The following is a 21,541-nucleotide window of genomic DNA, read 5'->3' as shown; positions in this document are numbered from 1 at the left end:
GGTGGATCAGCAGCCCAACCACTAACCTGCTGGGGTGGTATAGGTGCTGCCTCCATAGGTAGCTCCCTTGACCCCTGCCAAAAACCATCCCAGTGGCAGTGTGACCCAGGTGCAAGTCTGGATGAGGTCAGCTGTGCATTAGATGCATGCAGCAATCTCTAACCCATGAGAACTGTCCTAATGGGGTTCTAAAAACATCAGTGTCACCTTTGCTTGCTCGGCTGTGAGAATGGCCAGGGGAAGCAGATCCATCTCTTTCCATCTTTCATTGCATAGGGCAATAAATAAATGAACAAATAACATCAAGTCAGTGGAGTTATGGTGCTCTACCTTCCTATTAGCTGTGTATGGATATTTGATTATTCAAAGGGATGAGATTTTGGGGGTTGTGTTGAGCTTTTTTTTTGCTGCCCCCAAGCTTACACTGAAAGGGAGAGACTTGCTGCTTTAAGAAAGGTTGTGGCTATCTGCAGTTTAACACCAGTGCTGTGCTCAGTATAAAGCTGCCTGTAAAATCACACCTTTGATTAGCATTTATAAACCCTGTAAAGGGTAATAAAGCATTTATAAACCTTTTATAAATGGTAATAGCAGAACAAGAGGACATTCTTCAAGCCTGCCTTGGTCATACATGTGCTGACCTGCCAGTCCACTATGTACATGTGCTTGTGTCTCTCTTTGTTTTCAGAAAACTTGTTCTCCAATTTTGCTAAAATGTAGACAAGAAGTTCAAAAACTGGAGTCTAACTCACTGAGGGACAGAAACCTATTTTCATTTGGAAAACTTGGGAAACCCGATGTTTCTGGGTAAGCTGTTTTCCCACACTGGCAAGGTGGGCATAACTGTGCTTGTTTGCCATTGCAGAGCCTCCAGTGTCTCTACCAGAGGTAGCAATCGTCTCTCGTGTGAAGTCATGGAACAAGCTGGAAGCCACCACAGTTCCTGCACAAGAGCCGACCTCAGGCTCATCTTAGTTCAGCCATCTCCCCTGGTGATGGGCCCAGATCTCCTTGGCACACCCTGCTGTACGTCAGCACAGGTTTCAGATGGGAATGGCATTGTAACACCACTGGTTTGGCTCCAGCCCAGAGCTGCAAGAGGTCTTGTCAATACACAACATGGTGCTTCTCTCCTGTACATTCCCACCTATGATGGTGTCCTACCCCCTTCCCTTGGGGTGATACAACTCTGCACCAGTATGAAACATGGGGTTTTGCCCTGTAGAAGACGACTCCTTTCATACAGAAGAGACTGAAGCTTAGGTGAGACACTTAAAAATGACTATATTTTTTTTTTGTTAATCCTAGCCCCATTTCACACTAATTTTGCATAAGAAATTTTGCAAGGAGGCATCTTTTCCCTTCAGCCTTCCATAGGTTGCACCACCTGCAGCCATAGGAGCATCAGGTGCTGCTGTTACAGAAGGAGGCACAAATGGAGAAGACCACATGTGGCCTAGCTCTCCTGCTGCTTGATGATCCCCACTGCAACCCACCAAGCCTGCCAGTTCCTGGTGTGCATGGCCAAGTATCTCTGCCTGCTTCATTTCATGTTGGGGTTTGACTGTAAGTACCACATAGTGAAAGGTTAATGTGGCCTGTCCAGATGTGGGTTATGCACTGCCTGGATGTGGTGGCGATGAGGTCTGGCCAGTGCTGCCTGTACCTCTTCCTCTGCTTTCCTGCTGTATGCTGGGGTGGGTAAGTGATGTGGTAAATCAGCTGTCACTTAGCAACACTGCTGGTTTGGGAGCGGTGGTGGGTTTTGGCACGGGAGCGATGCCTGCAAGGCTGTGTGGTGGGTCAGCCAGCCCAAGGTGCAGCCCACAGAGATGTACACCCAGAACCAACTGCCTGGAAGAGACTGGGCTGCAGAAGGAGCTGAGTGCAAGAGGAGAGGCTACTCACCTCCAACACAGACTTATGTATGCCAGAGGAGGTTATTTCACCTTTTTTCCCCTCAGTGTTTTTCAAGACAGCCTTTATTTTATTTTCCTTGCTGCTTTCCCTGAAAATGTGGATGCAAATTTCCCACTGTTGAAGACAGCAGCCACAGGAGCCAGATGTTCCCTTCCAGCCCTTGCTGTGCATTGCCAGAGGGCCCAAGCCCCACAGCGGATTTGGGCTCCAACCCAGCCCATGGCAGCAGGCAGCCATCTGCCACCTGCAGAGCTGGTACAGCAGGATAGACAGAGGGCAGAGGGTTGATTAGCTTGGTTTTATCCTCTGAGGAAGAAAATAGCATGGAGAAATGCAGCGACTTGACTACTCTGACACAGACAGCTTGTAGCAGCACTGCAAAATCGTTGCCTGCGGGACTTGAGAAGCAGGCTAGACCTGTTAAGCACACCTGAAACATTGCCTGTGGTTCACGCCAAGGGTGTTTTCTGCACATGGATCTGTCCAGCTCTTTGCTGTCCAGACAGATGGGCCTCACATGCAGTGGTGGTGTGCAGCAGAAGGCAGGAAGATCGTGCCTCTGTTCACTGGGGTGAGGCACAGGGGCACCATGGTCCTCCCAGCACTGTCTTTCACCTTGTCTCTCCCCTTGGGCTCAGGAACAGGAAGGGAAACCTACCAGCTGAAAGCTTTTAAACTGACAGTTTTAAAACTTTTTAAATCAACCCAAATCTACTGGAGAAAAGGGCAATACCTGCTGGGGGGGAGGAGGGGCAGCTGGAGAGGTCTGCTCTGCAAGGGCAGGACAGCAGGAACCTGAGCTTAAAAGCATCTGTCAAGCAGAGGATGGAGGTCCTGAGAATACTCCTCATGTCTCTCCTGACTCCTTTTCCCACAGGCTGATCCCAGATGGAATAAAATCCCTGGCTCCCACAAAAGCAGGTTTTTAATTTACACCCATTTTTTAGGTATAATCTGAGTGTATCTAAACAAAGGCCTGCAAACCCAGCCTCTATGAGGGAAAGGATTTGCAAATGTAAGGAGGCCAGACTGGACTGGCAGATTGGGCCAGGCTGGACCAGCCAAGCTGAACCAGTCGGTCATGGAGCAACTGCACACGACAATAAATGGAAGCACATGGGCACGGCTCAGGCCCTGCTGTGGCATGAGTCTGGTAGAGCTGGAGGGAGCTGCCAAACCTGCGGCAACCAGGTCTAAGGCCACATGGGATGGGACAGCCTGGCCCAAGGGGAGAAACCTTCCATTTCTGATGACCCAAGGTGAGAGCAAACATTCAAACAAGGAAGGAGTAAGCAAGGCTGAAGAGCAGCCAGTGAAAGAGATGACTTATAACCAAGGTCTGAAAATTCATGAGTAGCCAGCGGAGCATGGCCAGGGACTAACTGGTGACTGCTTTTTCCAGCTCAAGAGCTTTTCTTAGGGCATGGTTCATCAGGTCCTGGAACAAGCTGCCAAAGTACACTGAGGGATACAGCTCTCGTGGCCTCCTGGAGATTTGTCAAGGTTGTGTGGTGGCCTCTGCAAAGTGATCCCAAAAGCTGTGCAGCATTTATAGGACACGGGACTGACTTTTCAAGATATCTCCTCAGGAAGGTCAGCTTGGTAAAAGATTTCTCTCTTGACCATATTCAGCAGCTGAGAATCCGCCACAGATACAATTAGCTTCGCAGGCATTTTAATGTCTCTAATTCTGTCTGAGGTTACAGCTGAGGCGTGCAGGATGGATCGATCTGCATGGTCACAATCTGAGCTGGGTTTATGCAGGATGGAGGTGTGAGCCGCAAGCACTAGGCATGGCTCCCCCGGAATGGCTGCTTTCTCTTTCCCTTCCAAGGGGGATTTGGCTTTTATTTAATGTAAAAGGGTACTTCTTTTCAGAATGTTCTGCACTTACTCTCAAGGAATTAAAAGTAAATCCATTAGATACTTTATGAATTCAAGGAATAAAATGGATTTCTTTAAGAGATGCAGCCTGTTTTATGGTTTTTTTCTTTGTTCTGAGTGACATTTGCAAGGGAATAATGAATACCTGACAAACTTCTATAGAATAAAAATTCCTGAAGTTTTGCATATAGGTTATATTTGGAGAAATGTGTTTATACTTGGGGTAAGATGAAGCTTTCGTCACTAATGATTAAAAATCTCGGAAGTACCATCTGGGATGAAAAAAAATACATTTTAATCACAGTAACATAATTACTGAAAGGGATAAATACAGGGGAAAATTAACATTGTTTAAGTAACTTCATTCTTTGTTTCTTCCTTCAAGTTCTTCAATTGCGTTTGAGTACTAATTTCCCGCATTCGCATCATTTAGATTGAAATAATCACTGAATCGGTTGAGAAACTGGCATTTCATCATTCAGCTGTTGAGCTGTACTCTCATCTTTCCTTGATCCCAGGTTTTTACTCTAAGCAGCAGGAAAATGTGATGTCTCAGAGACCTAAAAGCTGAGGTTTGGCACTGAGACAGAGGGCTGTCCAGCGGCCACATCTTTATGTGAAAACAGAGGAACAGTTTACACACACAAAAGGGAGACTGTGGACTCTGCAACACTCACAGGATATTCCTGGTCAACTAAAGATGTTAGTGTTAATGAAGAAGGATAGGAGCAGGCTCTGAGTTGGTCCACCTTTCCATTCTTGTCTTAAACAACCTCAAGGAAATCTCTTCTGCTCCTCTGACTATCTGTTCAGTGGGAATGGTCACTCACTCTCCTCTTAGAGCAGGCTAGATTCATGTTTTGAGGATAAACATGTCCAAGGTCTGTTAAATGCTGAGCTTGTATAGTAGCGGAGGCTGTCAAAGGATGCAAAACAGATTCACATTTGGGATTATGAGACTTTCCCTCTAGAAAGCCAAACAGCTTCATTCCTGGGCATTTTGGCTGTATTGTTGGCCAAGGGTCAGGGTTATTCTCTGTGTTCACAGTGTCTCTGGTCTACTGTCCTCACCTGGGGACCAAATCCTTCCTGATGCTGTGTAATTAAGAAAATGGTAAGCCACAGACATTGACCCGTTAACGAGAAAAATTATAATATGCATTGACCTCTATGGGAAATCTGCTTCTTTGAAGATAAGACTTGTATCACAAATCTCTTGGAACAAAACTAAGGGCAGATTGACTTGTGGCTCCCCCTTAAATGGAAGGAAACTATCTCCCTTGTTGTGTACACCAAAAGATTTGGAGAACAACTTCATAAGAAACAGAGCAGAGCAATCAGCAGCAATGCCAAGTCCTCAAAAATGTTGCATGGGAGAAACTGAGGCCAAATCCAGAGGCACGTGTATGTGGAAGAGCCCTCTGAGAGGCAAGAAGAGAGGGCAGGGGAGAGAAACTAATGAACACACTGTCCTAATGGGCAGATACGTTCTAACAATGCAGAAACTCAGAGGGAAGTGGAAGACCCCACAATTCAGAGGAAAAGCCCTGAAAAGCAGGTTAAAACTTGCAAAGGCTCTGACATCCTTTGCTTATGTGCCTGGAAGATATTCCAGGGGAGTGAGCAAGGACTGAGGGAGGCTTTGAGGCTGGGCAGGTTGCCCTAATGGGCCATAGCTTCCCCCACATAGCTGCCCTGAGGTATGGCTCCACTGGGCAACTTACATTGTCATTAAACAGGCTAAACAACACCAGCAACAACACCCATCAGATTCTCTTGCAAATAGCTGGGGCTGCCTGCTCCCCGCTGCCCAAGACTTGGAAGTCAGTTCTGCCTCATGTGAAACTCTCAAGTCTTTTTGGGTGGCTGTGGAAGTGGACTGGACTCAGACAAGACCAAACAAGACAGCTGCTGAGTCAATGCTGCCTGTTCCTCACTTCTGCCTGACGCGGCATGAGTGTGATGCCTTGAAGGAGCACTTTGTGGCCTCCTAATTAAAACCTGTGTTCATCGACCAAAGAGATGCTGCAGAAAGCCAGAACATGCCACCCAATTTCTGGCAAAAATAGCCTAAGTCAAGCTTCTACCTTCAGATTTTCCCTCTCCTACGCATGTGCAAACGCAGAGGTCAAGGAGGGGCAGCCCTAGGAACTCCTGTTTGCACCGATCCAACCTGTTGAGCTCAGAAGTGCACTTGCAATTGGAGAGAACAACAGCCTGTGCGCCAGTGACTTTGTCTAAGGTCCAGCACAGTGCTAAAGTGGACTGAAAAATAAAGAATTGCTTATTATTTTGAGTAATAGCAATGCAGGTTAACAGTAACTTTATTTTAAGCATTTTATTTTAAGCAATATCATTGCGGACAAGGAAGCATGAAGCAGAGTGTGTGCCAGGGTGCTCTTTGCAGTTTGGTGGCTATCTTACAGTCAGGTTGTACGATATCATTCTGCCTGGGAGGAAGCCTCTGGCAAGTGATCCTCTCCAGAAAAAAAATAAAAGCACGAAAAGGTGGAAAAGAAAGTTTGTTTGACTGAGGCTAAAGAGGGGTGGGGATGTGCCTGGAACAGTCCCCAGGAGAAGAGTGATGGACAAAACTGACATGAAAATCCCAAGTCAGCTGTGTGGGAGGTAGGGAGGCTCGCAGGGAGCCTGTGTTCCTTTAAGGTTTTGGCTTTTCCTGCTTAAGCCAATGTAAGTTGTTCTCATGGCACTGCTCCACTGTTGTGGGAAACGGTGAACGCAGGACTGGAGAAGAACCTGGCTACAAATAGCAGGTGGAAGTGAGGGGCCGGTGGAAGGGAAAGTAGCACTGGCTTAAGGTCCTTCTGCTTTCAAAATTTGGGTTATTCAACTCCACCGTAAGGAGAAGGAATGGATGGAAAAGTATGGGAAGAGCAGAAATAGCTTGAGATATTGGCACAGTAGTGTAGTAGTAACAGTAGTAGCATCTCCTCAGAGATACAGGGTCCCCGAAGCATGCCAGCTCAGGAACCAGAGGGACAAGGCTCCAGATCATGTGGATAACGTGAAGGGGCCAGGGAGAATTTTGGACAATGTGCCCTGAGAGATGCAGCTTCTAAGAGCTGCATTTGTGCAGGAGATACAATCTCAGGGTCCCTGTGGAGCTGTGCAAACTCAACCTCCACAGGCTCTGGGCAGGCTGAAGCAGTCCCAGTTTGCCCAGTGCTGAACCAGTTTGCACCTGCTTTGCAGCCGAGAGCCTGCAGGGATGGAGGCTGAGCCCGAAGCCCCAAGCCCTGCTGTGATGCTTGCCTGAGGCAGTGTGCAGGATTCAGTGGAGGTTTGGTGGCATGGCTCACTGCCCAGCCCTGATTGCACTGAAACCAGGAAACCAATTCTGCAGCCTTGAGAGGCTTCTGTTTAGACATGTTCACTCTGAAAATAATTTCCCTAAACACATTCTCGTTTCAACCTAAAAAAATGTGATGGATTTATTTTCAAAACATGATCTTTCATTTTGCCCTTGGGGTCATGTACCTACTCAAATAACACAATGACATTAGCCAGCCTCCTTGGTGTGCATCTGATCCCACATTATCATGTCTCTTTTGTTCAGGCTGGCCCACTTGATCAAATGGCTACTGAACTCAGTGGGAATTTTCCTGACCAGACAGGTTTGAGCATAAAATGAGTCACAAAGTCGGCACAGGAGGTGGCACCACAAGGTGTAAATAGTGTAAAAAGTGTAAATATTTAGATGTGATAGACTGCTGTACCAAGGTGCAAGGTTACTGCCTATCATTCCCAAGTCCTGGCTCCACGCTGAGACTGCAGTGCTGACTCTGGGGCCATGTGCTGCAGGTTGCATCCCTGGTAAGGAGCCCATCCCATGCCTGAGCTTCCTGCCTCCGAGGCGCTGGGTAACGGAGGGAATTTGAGATGAGGGCCATTTGGCACACTTTGGGGTGACCCTCGGGGCTGGACACCGGAGTGCCCAAACGCTGGGAATCCTTTGGTGTGGGCAAGCAAGCACACAGGGATGGGACAGCCTGGTCCATGTGAGCAGTTCAGGCCTACTAGCGTTGTTCCCGCTAAAACCTCTGTCAGGAAAGCGTGGGGCTGCCGCTGCCGCCCGCGTGCCGAGGGACAGGGGCTCCCCCACAGCGACGGGGCCCACCGCCTCTCGGCAACCCGACCCTCCCGCCTCCCCGGGCTCCGCGAAGGGCAGTCCGGTAAGACGGGCTGCCGCGGGGCGGCGCGGGGCGGGAGAGCCTGCTGAACGCCGCGGCGGTAGGTCCCGGCCCCGGCCCCGGCCCCGGCCCCGGCGGGCGGGAAGGCGCCGCGGTTGCCGTGACGACACCCCGCTGCCCCCTCGGTTACTATGGCAGCGGGCGAGCCAATCGGCGGGCGCCGCCGCGGGTCGCCAGGGGGGAAAGCGCGGGGGAAGGGTTTGCTGGTGGCGCCGCCGGAAGTGCTGGCGGGGGCGGGGCCCGGCCCGGAAGCGCGGCCGGCGCGGCGGGAGGGTACGGGCACCTCAGCGAGGCGGCGGGGGGGCGGGCGAGTGAGCGGCGGTGGCTTTCGGGGCCTGCCGGGGCCGCTGGGGTTCCCGGGGCCGGCGCTGCCGGGGCCGGCGGGGCGCGGCAGGTCTCTGCACGGCCGGAGCGCAGAGCGGGGACACCCCCGCCCCTTCCTTCCTGCCGCCCCTCCCCCGCGGCGGCAGGCCCTGCACGGGAAGATGGCGGCGGCGGCTGGAGGCGGCAGCGACGGCAGCAGCGGCGGCGGCGCGGGCGCGGCGGGCCGGCCCGGGCTGTGAGACCCGCGGCGGGACGGAGCGGCGAGCAGCGGAGGATGAGCCTGCTGTGTGCGCAGTATCTCCGGTGAGAGCCGGCCGGGAAGCGGCGGCGGGGGGGAGGTCCGCCGCCTGCTCTGAGGCGAGGCTGCGGCCAGCGGCTCTGGAGGCAGCGGGGAGCTGGAGGACGTTGTCCCCTCAGGCATGAGGAGGCCTCACAGCGGCAGCGAGGAGCTCGGGACTTGGGGGGATGTGACTGTGGGGAGTAGCGGGGTGCTGCCTTCACGTTACCGAGCCCCGCATGGTTGGCGGGGAGCGGGAACTGAGGCGGGACAGATCCGCGTACCCATAGGCGGGCAGCCCTGGCTCCCGCTTAGCTGAGGGCGGCCCGGCGCGGCGAGGGCTCCTCAGCAAGGTCAAGCCGGTGTCTTAGAGCAGCGGGGAGGGCAGGGGAGTCCATACCGGCTTCTCTGCCGGAATTCTGCAGCGTCTTTGAAGTAGATGCTTTGTAACCCGCCGTTGCGGAATGACTGCGAAGTTTGATCCCAGCAGTGAAGTGAAACTTGCGCTCTCAGCCCTCTGAGGTGCTCTGGGAGAATGGGAGTAACAAGAGTTGTGTCTCAGCCTTCAGGAGTCAGCCCGCGGCCTGCTGAAAGTTCTCTGTGGCAGCTTATACAGTTGATCGGTTTTGGGGATTGTCAGCTGAGGGTTTGGGAGAGAAGGGAGTCTCTTGAAATGTTTCACTGAACGGAAATGTTTCTAAGTCCCTGAAGTCAGGAGTGCTAGATGCTGCATGCTGATATGAGGAAAACTTTTATAGGCTTTTGAGTGAATTTATTTTTTGGGTATGAAACACTCTTTCTCTAGTGATTTTGGAAAGGAGCATTGCGAGATACAAATGGCTTTTCCGTAGCTGTAAAATACTAAATACTGTGTTGTCTGTGATGTGTTGCCCCTGCCCCATCCAGAGCTCCTCGTGGAAAAGGAGTAGGTATGCCAAAAGGGCACACACTTTCGTTCTGAGGAGTCCAGGGTTTGGGAAGGATTTCTAAGGAGTGAATTCAAGGAGGTTTTCACATTTCTGAAACACTTTCTATCCAGGGTTCTGAAACACATGAGCTGTCTCCCCTTACTGATTCTCCAAATCCTCCCCTTCCTCCTCATCTTGCCTTGTATCTCTGTCTGCTTCCTTCTGGTACTGGTAGTCCAGATCCTGTCTCAAGTTTATCTTTTCAAGAAAAGTTTTTTTTTTTTTTTCCCCTAATAGCAATAACTTGCTATTAGAGAAGAGAAAAATTATTCCTGGAAGAGGAAGATTACTCTTTTTCTCTTCCAGGCTGCTTGCCTGTGCTGTCTTAAAGACTTCTTTGTTTTTTCTCATTACATTATGGTAAAAACTCTTAAATGTCTTATTACTAACTCTTCTCTACTAGTAAAAGACTTGCTTTTGTATTGTAGTATGTGTCTTAATTTTGTAACCTCTTGTTTTCCCCTCTGTCCCCATGACTACAAGTCTTTGGCTGCCTTGTGTCATTGCAAGGTGGTACTGTGGAAGTCATGCTTGTCCTGTCTCAGTCACCTTCCTGCACCACCGGACTCCTTCTTAGCATTCTGTATTCTGCTGCACCAAGCTGGAGATCCTCCTTGCATACAAGCATGTGGGCACTAATCACCTCCTTGTATGTCCTAGCTTTGTTCCTCCAACACTGTAGCTCATCCTGGGCCTTTATTGCTTTTTCTTCACTGCTTTTTTGTATTGTGCCTATTGCAACGGGACTGAGGCATCTGAGCAGTAATGTATTACAAGTAGTGACTCCTGTCTTTGTCACCAAGAATCGTATCTCCTCCTAAAAAAAATCCAGGATACTCCCCCTCCCAACCTTTTGAAGCACTGTGAAGTTGGTAATCTTCACCTTCTCCCTGTAGAGCATTTGGGTTTGTTCCTTTGTATGGAAGGTAAGCTTATGGAAGTTTTCCTTGAAACCTGTGAACTGCTTTTTACATCCACAGAGTATATATTTATATTGTTTGATTTGCATAGGGCAGAAATTGAGCTATGGGTTACTGCAGCCCAAGCTCATAAAGGGGACTGGGAGTAGAGCCTCAAACTCTCAGAGCCAGTTCTGTTAGTCCTTTGCCTTAAGGAGGAGGGCATCTTTCTTCTTACTCCAGTATTACAAGCTCACTCTGAGTGTACTGATGAAGGAATAAATGGACAAAGGTATAACGATATGCCAGGGCAGGTTAACAAAACATTATGCCAAATGAAGGCGTGGAACAATTAGTCTCTGCTAGTCTTCTTTGTCTTAAAACTAAGGAGGGACAGAAAAGTTTTTGTGAGAAATCTTTGTCTGTATTTGAAGTTTAGACAGAAGAGAGCTGAATTTCTAAGGTGACCACATAATGGTTGAATAACTAGTGAAATAATGACTCTGCAAGAATCGAGATGCTGAAAAAATGAGTAGGAAAGAAAGGACTTCTAGCTGGACTGCCTTAACTCCTCCACTACCGGTCTCTTGCTTTCTATATAGATGTATATGAATCAACTGTTTTAAAATGCTGTCCTTAAAAGATTGTGCCACATCAGTCAAAGTGTTGAGAACTGAGAAACACCTAAGACTCCTACGGAAGTATTCCAGAAAGAACAAAGAAGGTCAGACTTCATGTACTGAATCATTCAAAAGTTGCAGGAGTCTGTTTTTAAGTCACCTTCATATGCTGTAAGAAAGTGTTGGGATTTTTGCTTTCTTAGTCTTATTATCCTTTGCAAGGTCACCTTTCAAGATTACTGAGTGTATTCTGTCCTGTCTAGTTTGCTAGATGCTTCTCTCAGGTCACTGTTTGAGTCACTTCTGAAAGATCTGAATTGCATCTGGCCAGGTGAGTAGACCTTTCCAAAGGTTCTTTAAAAGAGCTTGTAGGAAAAACAGGCATGGTTCGTGTCTGTTCAGGTGAATGTGTTTGTCTCATCTGGCTAAAAATTTGTATCCATATCACTTGTGCTGCTTCGGGAATCTACAAGTACTCCCCATAAATCAAAGTAATCTCCTTGGGCAGTTGCCTTACAGTAAATGCTTCGTGTATTCTGCTAGGTACAGAAGTAACTTATAAGCAAAATATCATTACTGATATGATTTCTAGCATAATACCACAGAAACTTCCAAACACGTCCTTTTTATAAGACAGTACCAAGCTTCAGTCCACGTTTGCTCACTCTAAGGAAATTATGCTCATTGCCAATTTTATATGTTCAAATTTGTAATGTTCAAAACATAGTTAACTTAGATTCAAAAGTTTAGCACTTTGACTGTCTCAATTGCATTTCACAAAGATGTGAACTCGGTTAGTAGTTAAATGTGGCATTATCCTGGTAAATTGTGGCTTTTAGCACTCTGTAAACATAGAAGTGCTCGAATTACAGGGCTTAAACACTGCTTAGAAATTCTAGTGCTGACAAACCAGTAGGTAGTTTCCTGTAGCCTTATGACGAGGCTATAACCAACTTCATTAAAGGCTTGACTGCTTTAATAATTTAAATTGTGGCTCTTTTCAAAGGCTCATCAGTAGCTCCATTAACTTCTGCATCTGCCATGTCTCTCCATGGTTGCTCCTTTGTTGTCTGCCAGTCCATGATGTACCTCTTGCAGTGTTTCCTCACTGTTAATGGAGGAGGGTAGAGCAGAGGTAATTTAGTGCTGCATTCTCTGCGTGTGAGCATGTTCTGGTACTGATTCCTGATCAGGATGATGTAGAGTTGGTTTGTCAATGCTGGAAAGACAAAAAACAGAATACTGTTTGAAACTGAACCTCTCATGTTTTAACTTATGCCAATTGTCTGTCATCCTCCCACCATATGTCATGGCAGAGAGCCTGACTCTGTCTTCTCAATCCCCTTCCTGCATGCGTACGGCTGCTGTGGGTGCCCCGCAGCCTTCCCTGCCCCAGGCTGGCCAAGCCCCACTGCCATGGCCTCTCCTCCAGCTCCATATGCAAGTGCTCCACCCTGGGCTGCCGTGAGGGACTCTACTGACCTCGCTCCAGTTGTTCCACATCTTTCTTGATTTATCTTGATATCTGAAGAAGACCAGTCAGTCTTGGAAAGCATTCCCCCCAGCTTTTTTATATTCTGAAATTATTAATGCTGCTCTCATACATTGTTTACTCTTGAATTTTAAACAGGGGAGGAGTAGATGAGAGATCAAATACTGCGTTGAACTTTCAGGAGGTGCCTCATAGCACAGTGTTTTCTTTGGGGGAACATAAAAGGAAAGTGTTTCTTCTTCTTTTGTCCTCCTTCCCCTTCTCCATACAAGGTGTTTCTAGCATTTGATAACTAGAATTGCTGCTAATATTTAGTATGAACAACACTTCTTATTCTTCTTTAAGAGTGAGAGTAATGATTTGAAAAGGCAAATAAGATTGATGATTACTACTTACTACTGATCAAGAAGCTTTTTGTGGTGAGCTATGAAGTAAAAAAAAAATTACAATAAAGAAGTGTCAGGCAATTCTCCTCTGAGCTTTCTGCTGAAGGAAATTAATCTTGCTGAGAGCCCCAGGACATGCATCTCGGGGCTCTGGGCAGCTATTACTTGCTCCCTTCTTTTGTCACGAGGATTTGGGTTATAGAGCATCCTCCTGCCACCCATGGACAACTTGTGCTAAAGTCACAAGTTGGCTGGGTGTACAATCATAGCTCTGATGCTTTTTTCATTTCTAGATTCCTAAGGAAGCAAGGCTTGTGCGAATGTACTGCTTACCACTTTTTTTCTTCCCTTTCTCAAATGGCTTTAAGAAAATTTAGCAGTCTTCTGCAGAGGGATAGAAGTTTCAAAGTTTATTGTCACCATTAGCTTTATGAAAGTTAGCTGGATAGAAAAGTGGTCCAAATGAGCATGTCTATTGAGAGAGAAGCAAGCAGAGCTCAGCTGGTGTAAATTACCACATGCAGAGCTTCATGTCAGCCATGGCATGTGCTTCTCTGTGTGTGGAGTTTGAGTTTGCTCTTCTGCATGGAGTAAATAGTGAGGATTTGAATGCATGTGCAGTTTAGCATGTGGTGGGCACGTTTTTCTGCTGGAGGGACTGGCAGGAAGGTGACTGTGTATGAATGTGTGCCAGAGGGAAGTGGGCTGCAATAATCAGAGAACTTGACCCTACTTGCTTAGTACTTGGCAAAAGCTTGGCCATATAGGCAAAGGGCATGTTTTAAACTTGAACAGCTCCTGACGGAAGCTTCTTGCTGTTTCTCTCGCCCGCAACCCTGATTTGGTGGCAAAAGTTTATGGCCAGGTCTTCAGTGAACTGGACTGGGGAACTATGCTAGGTTAAAACTGTTGCTGTTTTGGTTTTGACCCATGGAGTTTTCCCTGAGTTGGTTTCCTGATCCCGTTCATCATGTTATCAGACATGTGCAGAGAAAAGGGGTGAGGTTTTGTGCCACAGGAGTAAGGCCCTAATAGTGAAGGCAGGGTGGGACTGCTTCTTCTAGTGATAGTGCTCATTATCATTAAAGTGCTCACTAACCCATAACACTGGTAAATAATGCCCCATTTCCTAGAGTATAGTTGTAGCTATATATAGAATATAAAAATATACTATTATATATATGTAGAACTAACTGGTATCGCTGTCACAAATAGTACCCCTGTTTTCAGTCTAGGCTGAGCGTTTTCCCCTTTTTTTCTTGCTGCAGAATACAGGTTATTGTGGATGCTGTTTCTTTGTGCTGTGTTTGAGGTTACTTGCAAAACAGTGTTCCAGTGACCTAGAAGTGCAGGTTAGTGTAAGTAAAGTTACAGCTGTATTTATTTATTTATTTTTGATGGAAGGGATTATTCTTGTAGCAATTAGTTCTTGTTCTAACCTGCATATTCCTACGTTGTTTGATCTTTATTGAAAAGGAGAAGGTTCTGTTGTGGCAGTGAAACCAGGAGATGCTTATCTGAGGTTTTGATGGGGCACTTAAGCTGCACAAAAGCATTTTGAAAAGGCTGCCCCTTTCCTTGAATATGGAGGTGGTTTTTTTCACTTTGCTGACTTTCTTCATTTCACTGATAAGATACATCTGCATAGTGAATGCTTAGCTATTTTATTTAAGTACTCAGTATAAAGTATACCATGATATTCAAGCTACTTGTAAAATTATCTATTCTAAGAGTGCATCTTCCACATAGCAGTTTCATAACAAGTAACCCTAGCCTGCTACAGTGAGACGTTTTGCCTCCAAATAAACTGATCTGGGCACTGAATTGTAACACTAACTTTTACATTAAGCAACTTAAAGCTTTATTTAAATCAATCTATATGGATTGTGAAGCTGCCCTGCTTTTCAATCTGCCACGTTGGCTGTTGCATGCATTTTCAGATATCTTGGTGCTTCCCACTTGAGAAGAAGTGCACTCATTGCTCTGGATTGCTTGGGTTGATGGTAGAATACAGTGACTTGATGGATAGATTCCTTGGCATCCTTACTGCTCTGCTCAGCCAGCAAAAATCAGAGGAGTAATAGCAGTTTAAGTGCATGGTGACTGGGGAAGGAGGAGAGGATAGTTTGCTGCAGTGTCTGATTTTGCTGTATGAGGAATTGCTGGGGATTGTAGATTTTTAAGGGTCCTTCATTACCGCCGTTGAATCTTCATAACAGCAACAGGGATTGACTAGTAGGAACACACTCTTGGTGTAAGGAATGGTGGAAAAGCAGTTAAGGAATACAGCTATAATGTATAAGGAGTGTGAGTGGGCAGACATTAGTTACTGCTTTTGTTACTTTGAACTTGAGGCTTGTCCTCATCTCACTTGAAAACTGCACAGCTGCTGTCAAGCAGGAGGGGAGTAAAACCACAGATTTGTTTCCTTAAAATCATTAGCAGAATTGCATACTTTGGTCCTGTACTTCTTAATGTATTACTAGGTAGGTCACAGATCTCAGTGGTGTTTTGTAAAATAAAAGTTTTCCTATGCTTAGGGAGGGGTACAGCATCTTAACTCTATTTCTCCATCTTACTGTAGTGAAAAGAATAGAGGACTAACAATGTTTATTGTGGAGTGACATGAGGAAATGTGGAGCTGACTCATGGGCCATAGTTTCTCACTGTTCACACAGGATGCGTAGGGCTGGTGGTTTTTTTTTTTTTGTGTGTGTGCCCCTTCAGAACTCATGTTGCATGCAGTATCTCGTTGAATGTAGCTTTACAGTTGTACTGGTTTTATCACCACTTTCTGCTTGTGCAGCCATGCTTGGAGTCCTGCCTTTAGGCCATATTTCTAGACTTGTCTGGTCACTGCGTTTTTTCCCATTTGAATTTAGGAACTTCTGGTCATAAGCTTGGGGACTTCATAGACAACCAAATGAGGGGGAAATGGATTAAGCAATGTTCTAATATTGTATATTTCAATTCCTCCAAGTTAAATCAGCAGCTCCCTGTTCAGATCAATGTAATGCTGTGAGTCGGGGTAGAGTAAGAGCTTTTTGAGTAACATTAGGCCTGCTTTCTCTTCTTTCTCTATTTCAGTAGGACTTTTCTCTGATTATTCACACTGGCTTCTGCACTCAAGGGATTATCATAAGGAACCAGAAGGCTGAGGAGTCTCTTGGGATTGTTATACAGCTGTGGGCGACAGACTGAATTTCAGTGATGGGACTCAAATCAGAGATACCCTTGAGGTACTTCAGAGTCCTGCTAGAGTTAATTTTCTCTTCCACTTTTAGGGAAAAGAAGTGTAATTTTTCTGAAAGTACTTAGTGATGTTTCTAATACATTGGGAGTCTATTTCTCATACTTCATTGTCTGTGGTGTTGAAACTGTCCTCTAGTGCTCAGCCCTATTGAACAGTTTTCTGCTTCATCTAATATTGGTATATGTAAGCTAATTTTTATTTTCTTTCCTCCCTCCTGCCCTCTGAAGTATTGTCAGTTTTGAGTCTGGGTCCCACTTGTCATATGACTGAATAATCTCAGAGAACTGTTCTCTAGCTGTTAGGAAATCAGAAATTAGTACTGAATGTATTTCCAGTGAAACCTTTAAGATTTATTCTGCCAAATGAATGTAGGGAAAACTTCTTGAATTTTTTTTTAAAGCAGCTTAGGCAGAAATTAGGCTTATTGTTTGGATGCAGTAAAACAGACCTTCTGGGCACCAAGAGTCTTTAGTCAAGACTTATTTGGTGTTTCTTGGTGCCTTGATTTAATGAGGCTTTGATAGTTCCCATTTCATCAGGCTACAGCAAAGGGAAGTTTGTTTGGAGCCAGCCTGTTCTAGGGCCTCCTGGACTCCCCAGTGGTCTATGCTATGTTATTTATCACAGTTTAACTTCCCTGTAGGTGGTGTCAGGAATAGAAAGAAATGCATTTTTGATGAATTCATCAGGAAGACCATTCCCCCCCTCCTTTTGTTTTATGATAATCCTATAAATTCTGCTGCTGTATTTTGCGTTGCAATTAAAATCTCCTGGTATTTGCTTTGCTATGTCCTGTCTTGGTCTCACCGTGATTTGAAGAAAGCATGTGGATATTGCTATGTGTCAAACAGCTGCAACTGTGTGATAATCTTTTTTTAAACCAGGGTTTCCTACAGCCAGCAAGGAACCTTTGACAGACTCCAGCTTCAGTTCCTTCTGCAGTCAGTATGGGTTTTGGCAGTGCCTTTGAGCATGCGTGCTCTTAATTTAAGGTACATTAAGAGGGGTCTTTTAAGGTAGTTTTTCAAGACTAGCCTAATAATAACCAAAAGTAGAAATGCTAACCATCTGCACCTATGAAGAGGGGGAGAAGGAAGAATGGGACAAAACTTTTGTCTTTTGAATAGATGCTAGTTGTCTGTCTTGAAGTAGTGTAAATCCTGGTTGAGGACAGTGCTGTGACAAAACTTCTGACCACAGAGGCTTGATCTAGCCAGCTGCTCCCCAGAAAAAGATGATCTACATGTGAGTCTGTTTTTTTTTGAATAGCACTAAAAATAGTGTCCAAAGGATTTAAGCCACATTTTTTAATATTAAATAAAATCCTCAAACCGCAAAGAGTGTATAAAACATGAAAACTGAGCAGCTCTTAAAACACCAATATTCAGCTGCAGTTACTAGTAAAATAAAGGAAATGTTATTTTGATATGAAGAAAAAGGTGAGATTTTTATATGGGTTAATGTTTGTAAATTAAATTATTAAAAGATGCAGAGTAAACTTGCAATAAAAATCTAGAAGGCATTTCAGTTCGTCTTAATACCATCAATATGCATAAAGTTGAACATATATGTGAACATATATTTAACTGGAAAAAAGTGATAAACTACCTAATATGCATTGTCAACATTCATTTGAATTAATACAAAGGCCTTAATTTAGGAGCATGTTGCATAGATTATGCTAGTGCATAAACGTCTGGCAGTTTTCCACCCAGTTTGAACATATTGTGAATATTTAATTTTACCTCCAAACAATTTTATTTTGTTTGGAGGTAAACTCTGGGAATTACGGGCTTGGGGCAAAGACAGTTGTAGGGGATTATGGCTTACCGGGTGCACAGTCCAGCTTTAGCTGCAGTTCTCCTATTCTGGTTTTGATATCAAAGACTAAAATAACCTCTAAAGCTTGAAACTATCCAGAAAGATATTTCCAGTATGTTTCTAATGAAGGCATCAAATGGTTGCTGATGCTGCTTGTACAACTACAGACTATTTTGGTAGATTTCATCATAGATGGCTAGGCAGAAGTGAATACTAAAAAAGATGATGTGTCTACCTCTAACATTACATTATGTAGTCATAATTTTGGGATACTATCAATCAGGTAAAATTCTGTACACTTTGCATTAAAGATGGTTATAAAAAGTACATTTTCTATCGTGTAGAACTGGTTCTATTAATTTCTGAAATAATTCGGAGGACTACAAAACTAGAAACTGCTATGTTGGTGTGTTAAGTGATGTGGCCAAAGAGTGTCCTAAACACCCAGGAGTCTTCAGGAATGAGAGATCAGAAAGACATGAAGATCTTTAGGATCTTCATTAGAGTCTTAAAGGACTCTGCTGCAGGAGATTTTATTTGTGTGGTTGACAATGCTGTTAAACCTACAGATTTCAGATTTTGGGGGTAAAGCAGCATGATCCACTTAGTCTCCATGCTTTATTGTCAAATGCTGAAATATAGCATCAAAATTATTCTAAAATTTGTTTTAGACGTGCTGGTATACTATACAAAACAATTGATCATGAAATCCAGGTTGTTGTGGTTGCTAAGTGAAATGCCAGGGCTGAGTTGGCTTGTGCAACCTGAGTAACACACAAGTGTTGAGTTAGTAACCGGTAGTTGTGTAGTCACATGCTGAATCTTTTTTCACCGTCATCCCTTCTTGCTTAATATGCAGCAAAGGTTCAGAAAGTGTCATCTTGGTCTAACTGAGTGAGGACAGTCCCTGCTGTAACCTTTCGAGGTCCTTTCAAGCCTTAAGATTTGATCTTCAGGCTGGATGTGTTAGTCCATTGCTAAGGAGCCTTTTCGTCAGCCATTGCAGAACGTAAAATGAGTGTAACAAAGAAGTCTGATCTAACCGTTGAAAGGGAGACTGCAGCATGGAAGATGGTATGCAGATTTTTGTTTTCGACAGAGTTTAATAAAGATTTTCTAAACCCCAAAATTTTTCTATACATGATTTATAAAGCAGATAGTGATTTGTAATTGGCTGAACATCATGTAAACTTTTTTAGACAGAACTAGAAAGGTCTCTGTCTTAAGGTATTGAGATTTAAATTTGAAATAAAATTACTTTTATAAATACATTTAATTCCCCAAAGCAGGATTAACCTTGGAAGTTATAAATTTGCTCAGCTCTTTACTCCTAACGAATTCATTAGCTTGTAAAATGGGAAAGATAGGTTACTGGTTAACTGGCAGTACCTGGGAGCATTCTGCAGGGCAATGGCAGTGGTGGCTCCTTTTGGAGGCAGTTTGGACCTGCTGTGGGCAGAGCTGCAGAGGTCGGCTGGACTTGTCCAAGCAATCTGTGCCACTTCAGCCAGGTTGTTTTTCCTCCAGACCCGTTTGTGTTCAACAGGGCTCAGAAGCTTCAAGTTGCACCCTTCCTAGAGAGAGGCAGGTCTTGTAGTAGCATATCCATGCTGCTTTACTCCTTCTGAGCTAATAAAATTTGCTGGATCTGAGCTGGTTGGATTGCTCAAAGGTTTCTCCTTCAGCTGAACACAGACCAGAGAGTAACTTTACATATTCCAGGAGTACATGTGTTTTGGTGGTGGACACTTGGGTATTGTAACTGACAGCCCATCTTGATGAGCCACTCCTGAACTGAGGAGAACCACAGAAGAGGACTGAGATAGTCAAGTGTTGCTACACTCCCCCCCATAGTAAATATTGCTGGTTGTGTGTTTAAGGTGAGAATTTAGTGATCATGCTATTTTTATTTTTTTTTTTTTCTCTATTAGGGATGACTGTATTTGATAGAGCTGCGTTAAACTTGTGGTTTCCACCTCTTCCTTTTTTTTTGTGGGAAATAATTATTCAAATATTCTCTAGTTGAAAAGTAAGTATGTTTCAGAACAGTGTTGCTTTTGTATTTCTGATAGAAAATGGGGAGCAGCTAATGAAACTCCTGTAAATTATTGGAATGATGCATTGAGTACTCATTTAATTATCATAAATGGACTGGATAATTCTCCCTGACTGGTGTTCAGCCTTCATACCATTGCTGTGCTTTCAGAATGTGGCTTGCATTTAGTTTCAAGATGGAGAGTTGAAAATAATTTCTAAGATGCAGTTTGCCATTAGGATCATACTCAGATTTAATCTATTACCTTTATTTTTGCCACCTCTTGCTCTTGCTCCATCTGCTACTTAGCAGGGAAGACAATAACTGACTCCTCTTTAATGGTCATTACCTCCTGTGTCAATGTGAGTCATTCTCAGCCTTACTGAGCGTAAGGATCAGGGATTGCCACTGGGCAAGGAGTAATGTCAGAGGCTGGGATTCAGAGGATGGGAGTCCACAGAAAACACTGAAAATCAGCAAGGTACCTTGGTTTTAAATCCCAGTCTATTAGCAGAGGCTAGAGGTAGCAGGAAACTGCTACAGCTGAAAGTCAGGACTTAGAGGTCTGCAGGTATTGCCTTCCTCATGCAAAGTGAGGTGGGCTTCCCAGGGGGAAATGTATGTGACCTCTGTAACTACCTCCTAACTGCAGGCACTCCGCTCTCCAGCTCCACAGGTGGGCGAGAGGGAATATTTTATCCATGTTACAAAAGTGTGGCACTAAATTGACTGTGTAATTGCAAGCCTTTGAGTTGAATACTGTATACTTGCCTGGGAGATCTCATACAATGTCCGGGGGGGGTTGGCATCTGCTGCCTGACCTTAGCTGCCTGATCTGGCTTCTGCAAGGCTGACTTAAATAGCATAACTTTCTGAAACTTATTTCATGATGTCCATCTGAAGCTGATCTCGATGCTCAGATTTCTGCATTTTCCATAACTCTGGAGATGGTTCCCATAATGCAGAAGCCGTTTAAAAAAGAAAAAATTAAATAATGATCACTTCTTTTAACATCTATTGTCTGCAGTTTCCAGCCCTTAACACAGGTGAAAATTTTACCAAGTCAGGAACTGTAATGTAACAAATGAGTACTGGTGTTACTATGTATTTATCACAACTGAAACCTGATATTGTGTGCGCTCAGCGTGGATTTGAAAGAACAGAAGATAGTGATATTATAAGGGCATAATTTGTTGGGTTTTTTTCTGTTTTGCCTTGTTTGTTTGTTTTTGTTCAGAAAGTAATTCTGTTGCTTTTCTTTGCTCAATCTTAAAACCTGGTGGGAATTACCATGGGAAGTAAGGTAGTTCAGCTGCAAACCTCTCACATCCTGACTGGCACTATAGTCATAAGAGCTAATAACACTTCTGTGTGTTTACCAGAAGTTATTTGTTGTGGGTAGTGAGTGAGCAGAGCTTTATGATTTTTCTCTGAGATCTTTTTAAAGGAGC

The 21,541-nt window shown here is 44.9% G+C and overlaps 1 protein-coding gene across 6 annotated transcripts in view; it reads left to right on the top strand.

The window, feature by feature from the left end:
- Positions 1 to 8,242: 8,242 nt before the first annotated feature.
- The window catches only part of SMG7 (SMG7 nonsense mediated mRNA decay factor), a 51,969-nt gene continuing 38,670 nt past the window's right edge, over positions 8,243 to 21,541 (top strand). For 4 of the 6 annotated variants that reach the window (XR_003992531.1, XM_030494001.1, XM_030494004.1 and 1 more), the window contains exon 1: positions 8,243 to 8,642. Coding sequence is in view for 3 of the 6 variants with exons in the window: in XM_030494001.1 (XP_030349861.1) it covers positions 8,614 to 8,642 (29 nt within the window). In the remaining 3 variants the exon portion in view is untranslated. Of the gene's footprint in view, positions 8,643 to 9,885; positions 11,208 to 18,844; positions 19,065 to 21,541 lie in introns of those variants that run through there. The other 2 variants (XM_030494003.1, XM_030494002.1) reach the window with 2 other exon arrangements.

Source organism: Strigops habroptila, chromosome 8, assembly GCF_004027225.2.
Source record: "Strigops habroptila isolate Jane chromosome 8, bStrHab1.2.pri, whole genome shotgun sequence".
Taxonomy (NCBI): Eukaryota; Metazoa; Chordata; class Aves; order Psittaciformes; family Psittacidae; genus Strigops; species Strigops habroptila.
This window is presented reverse-complemented; position numbering and strand designations above follow the sequence as displayed.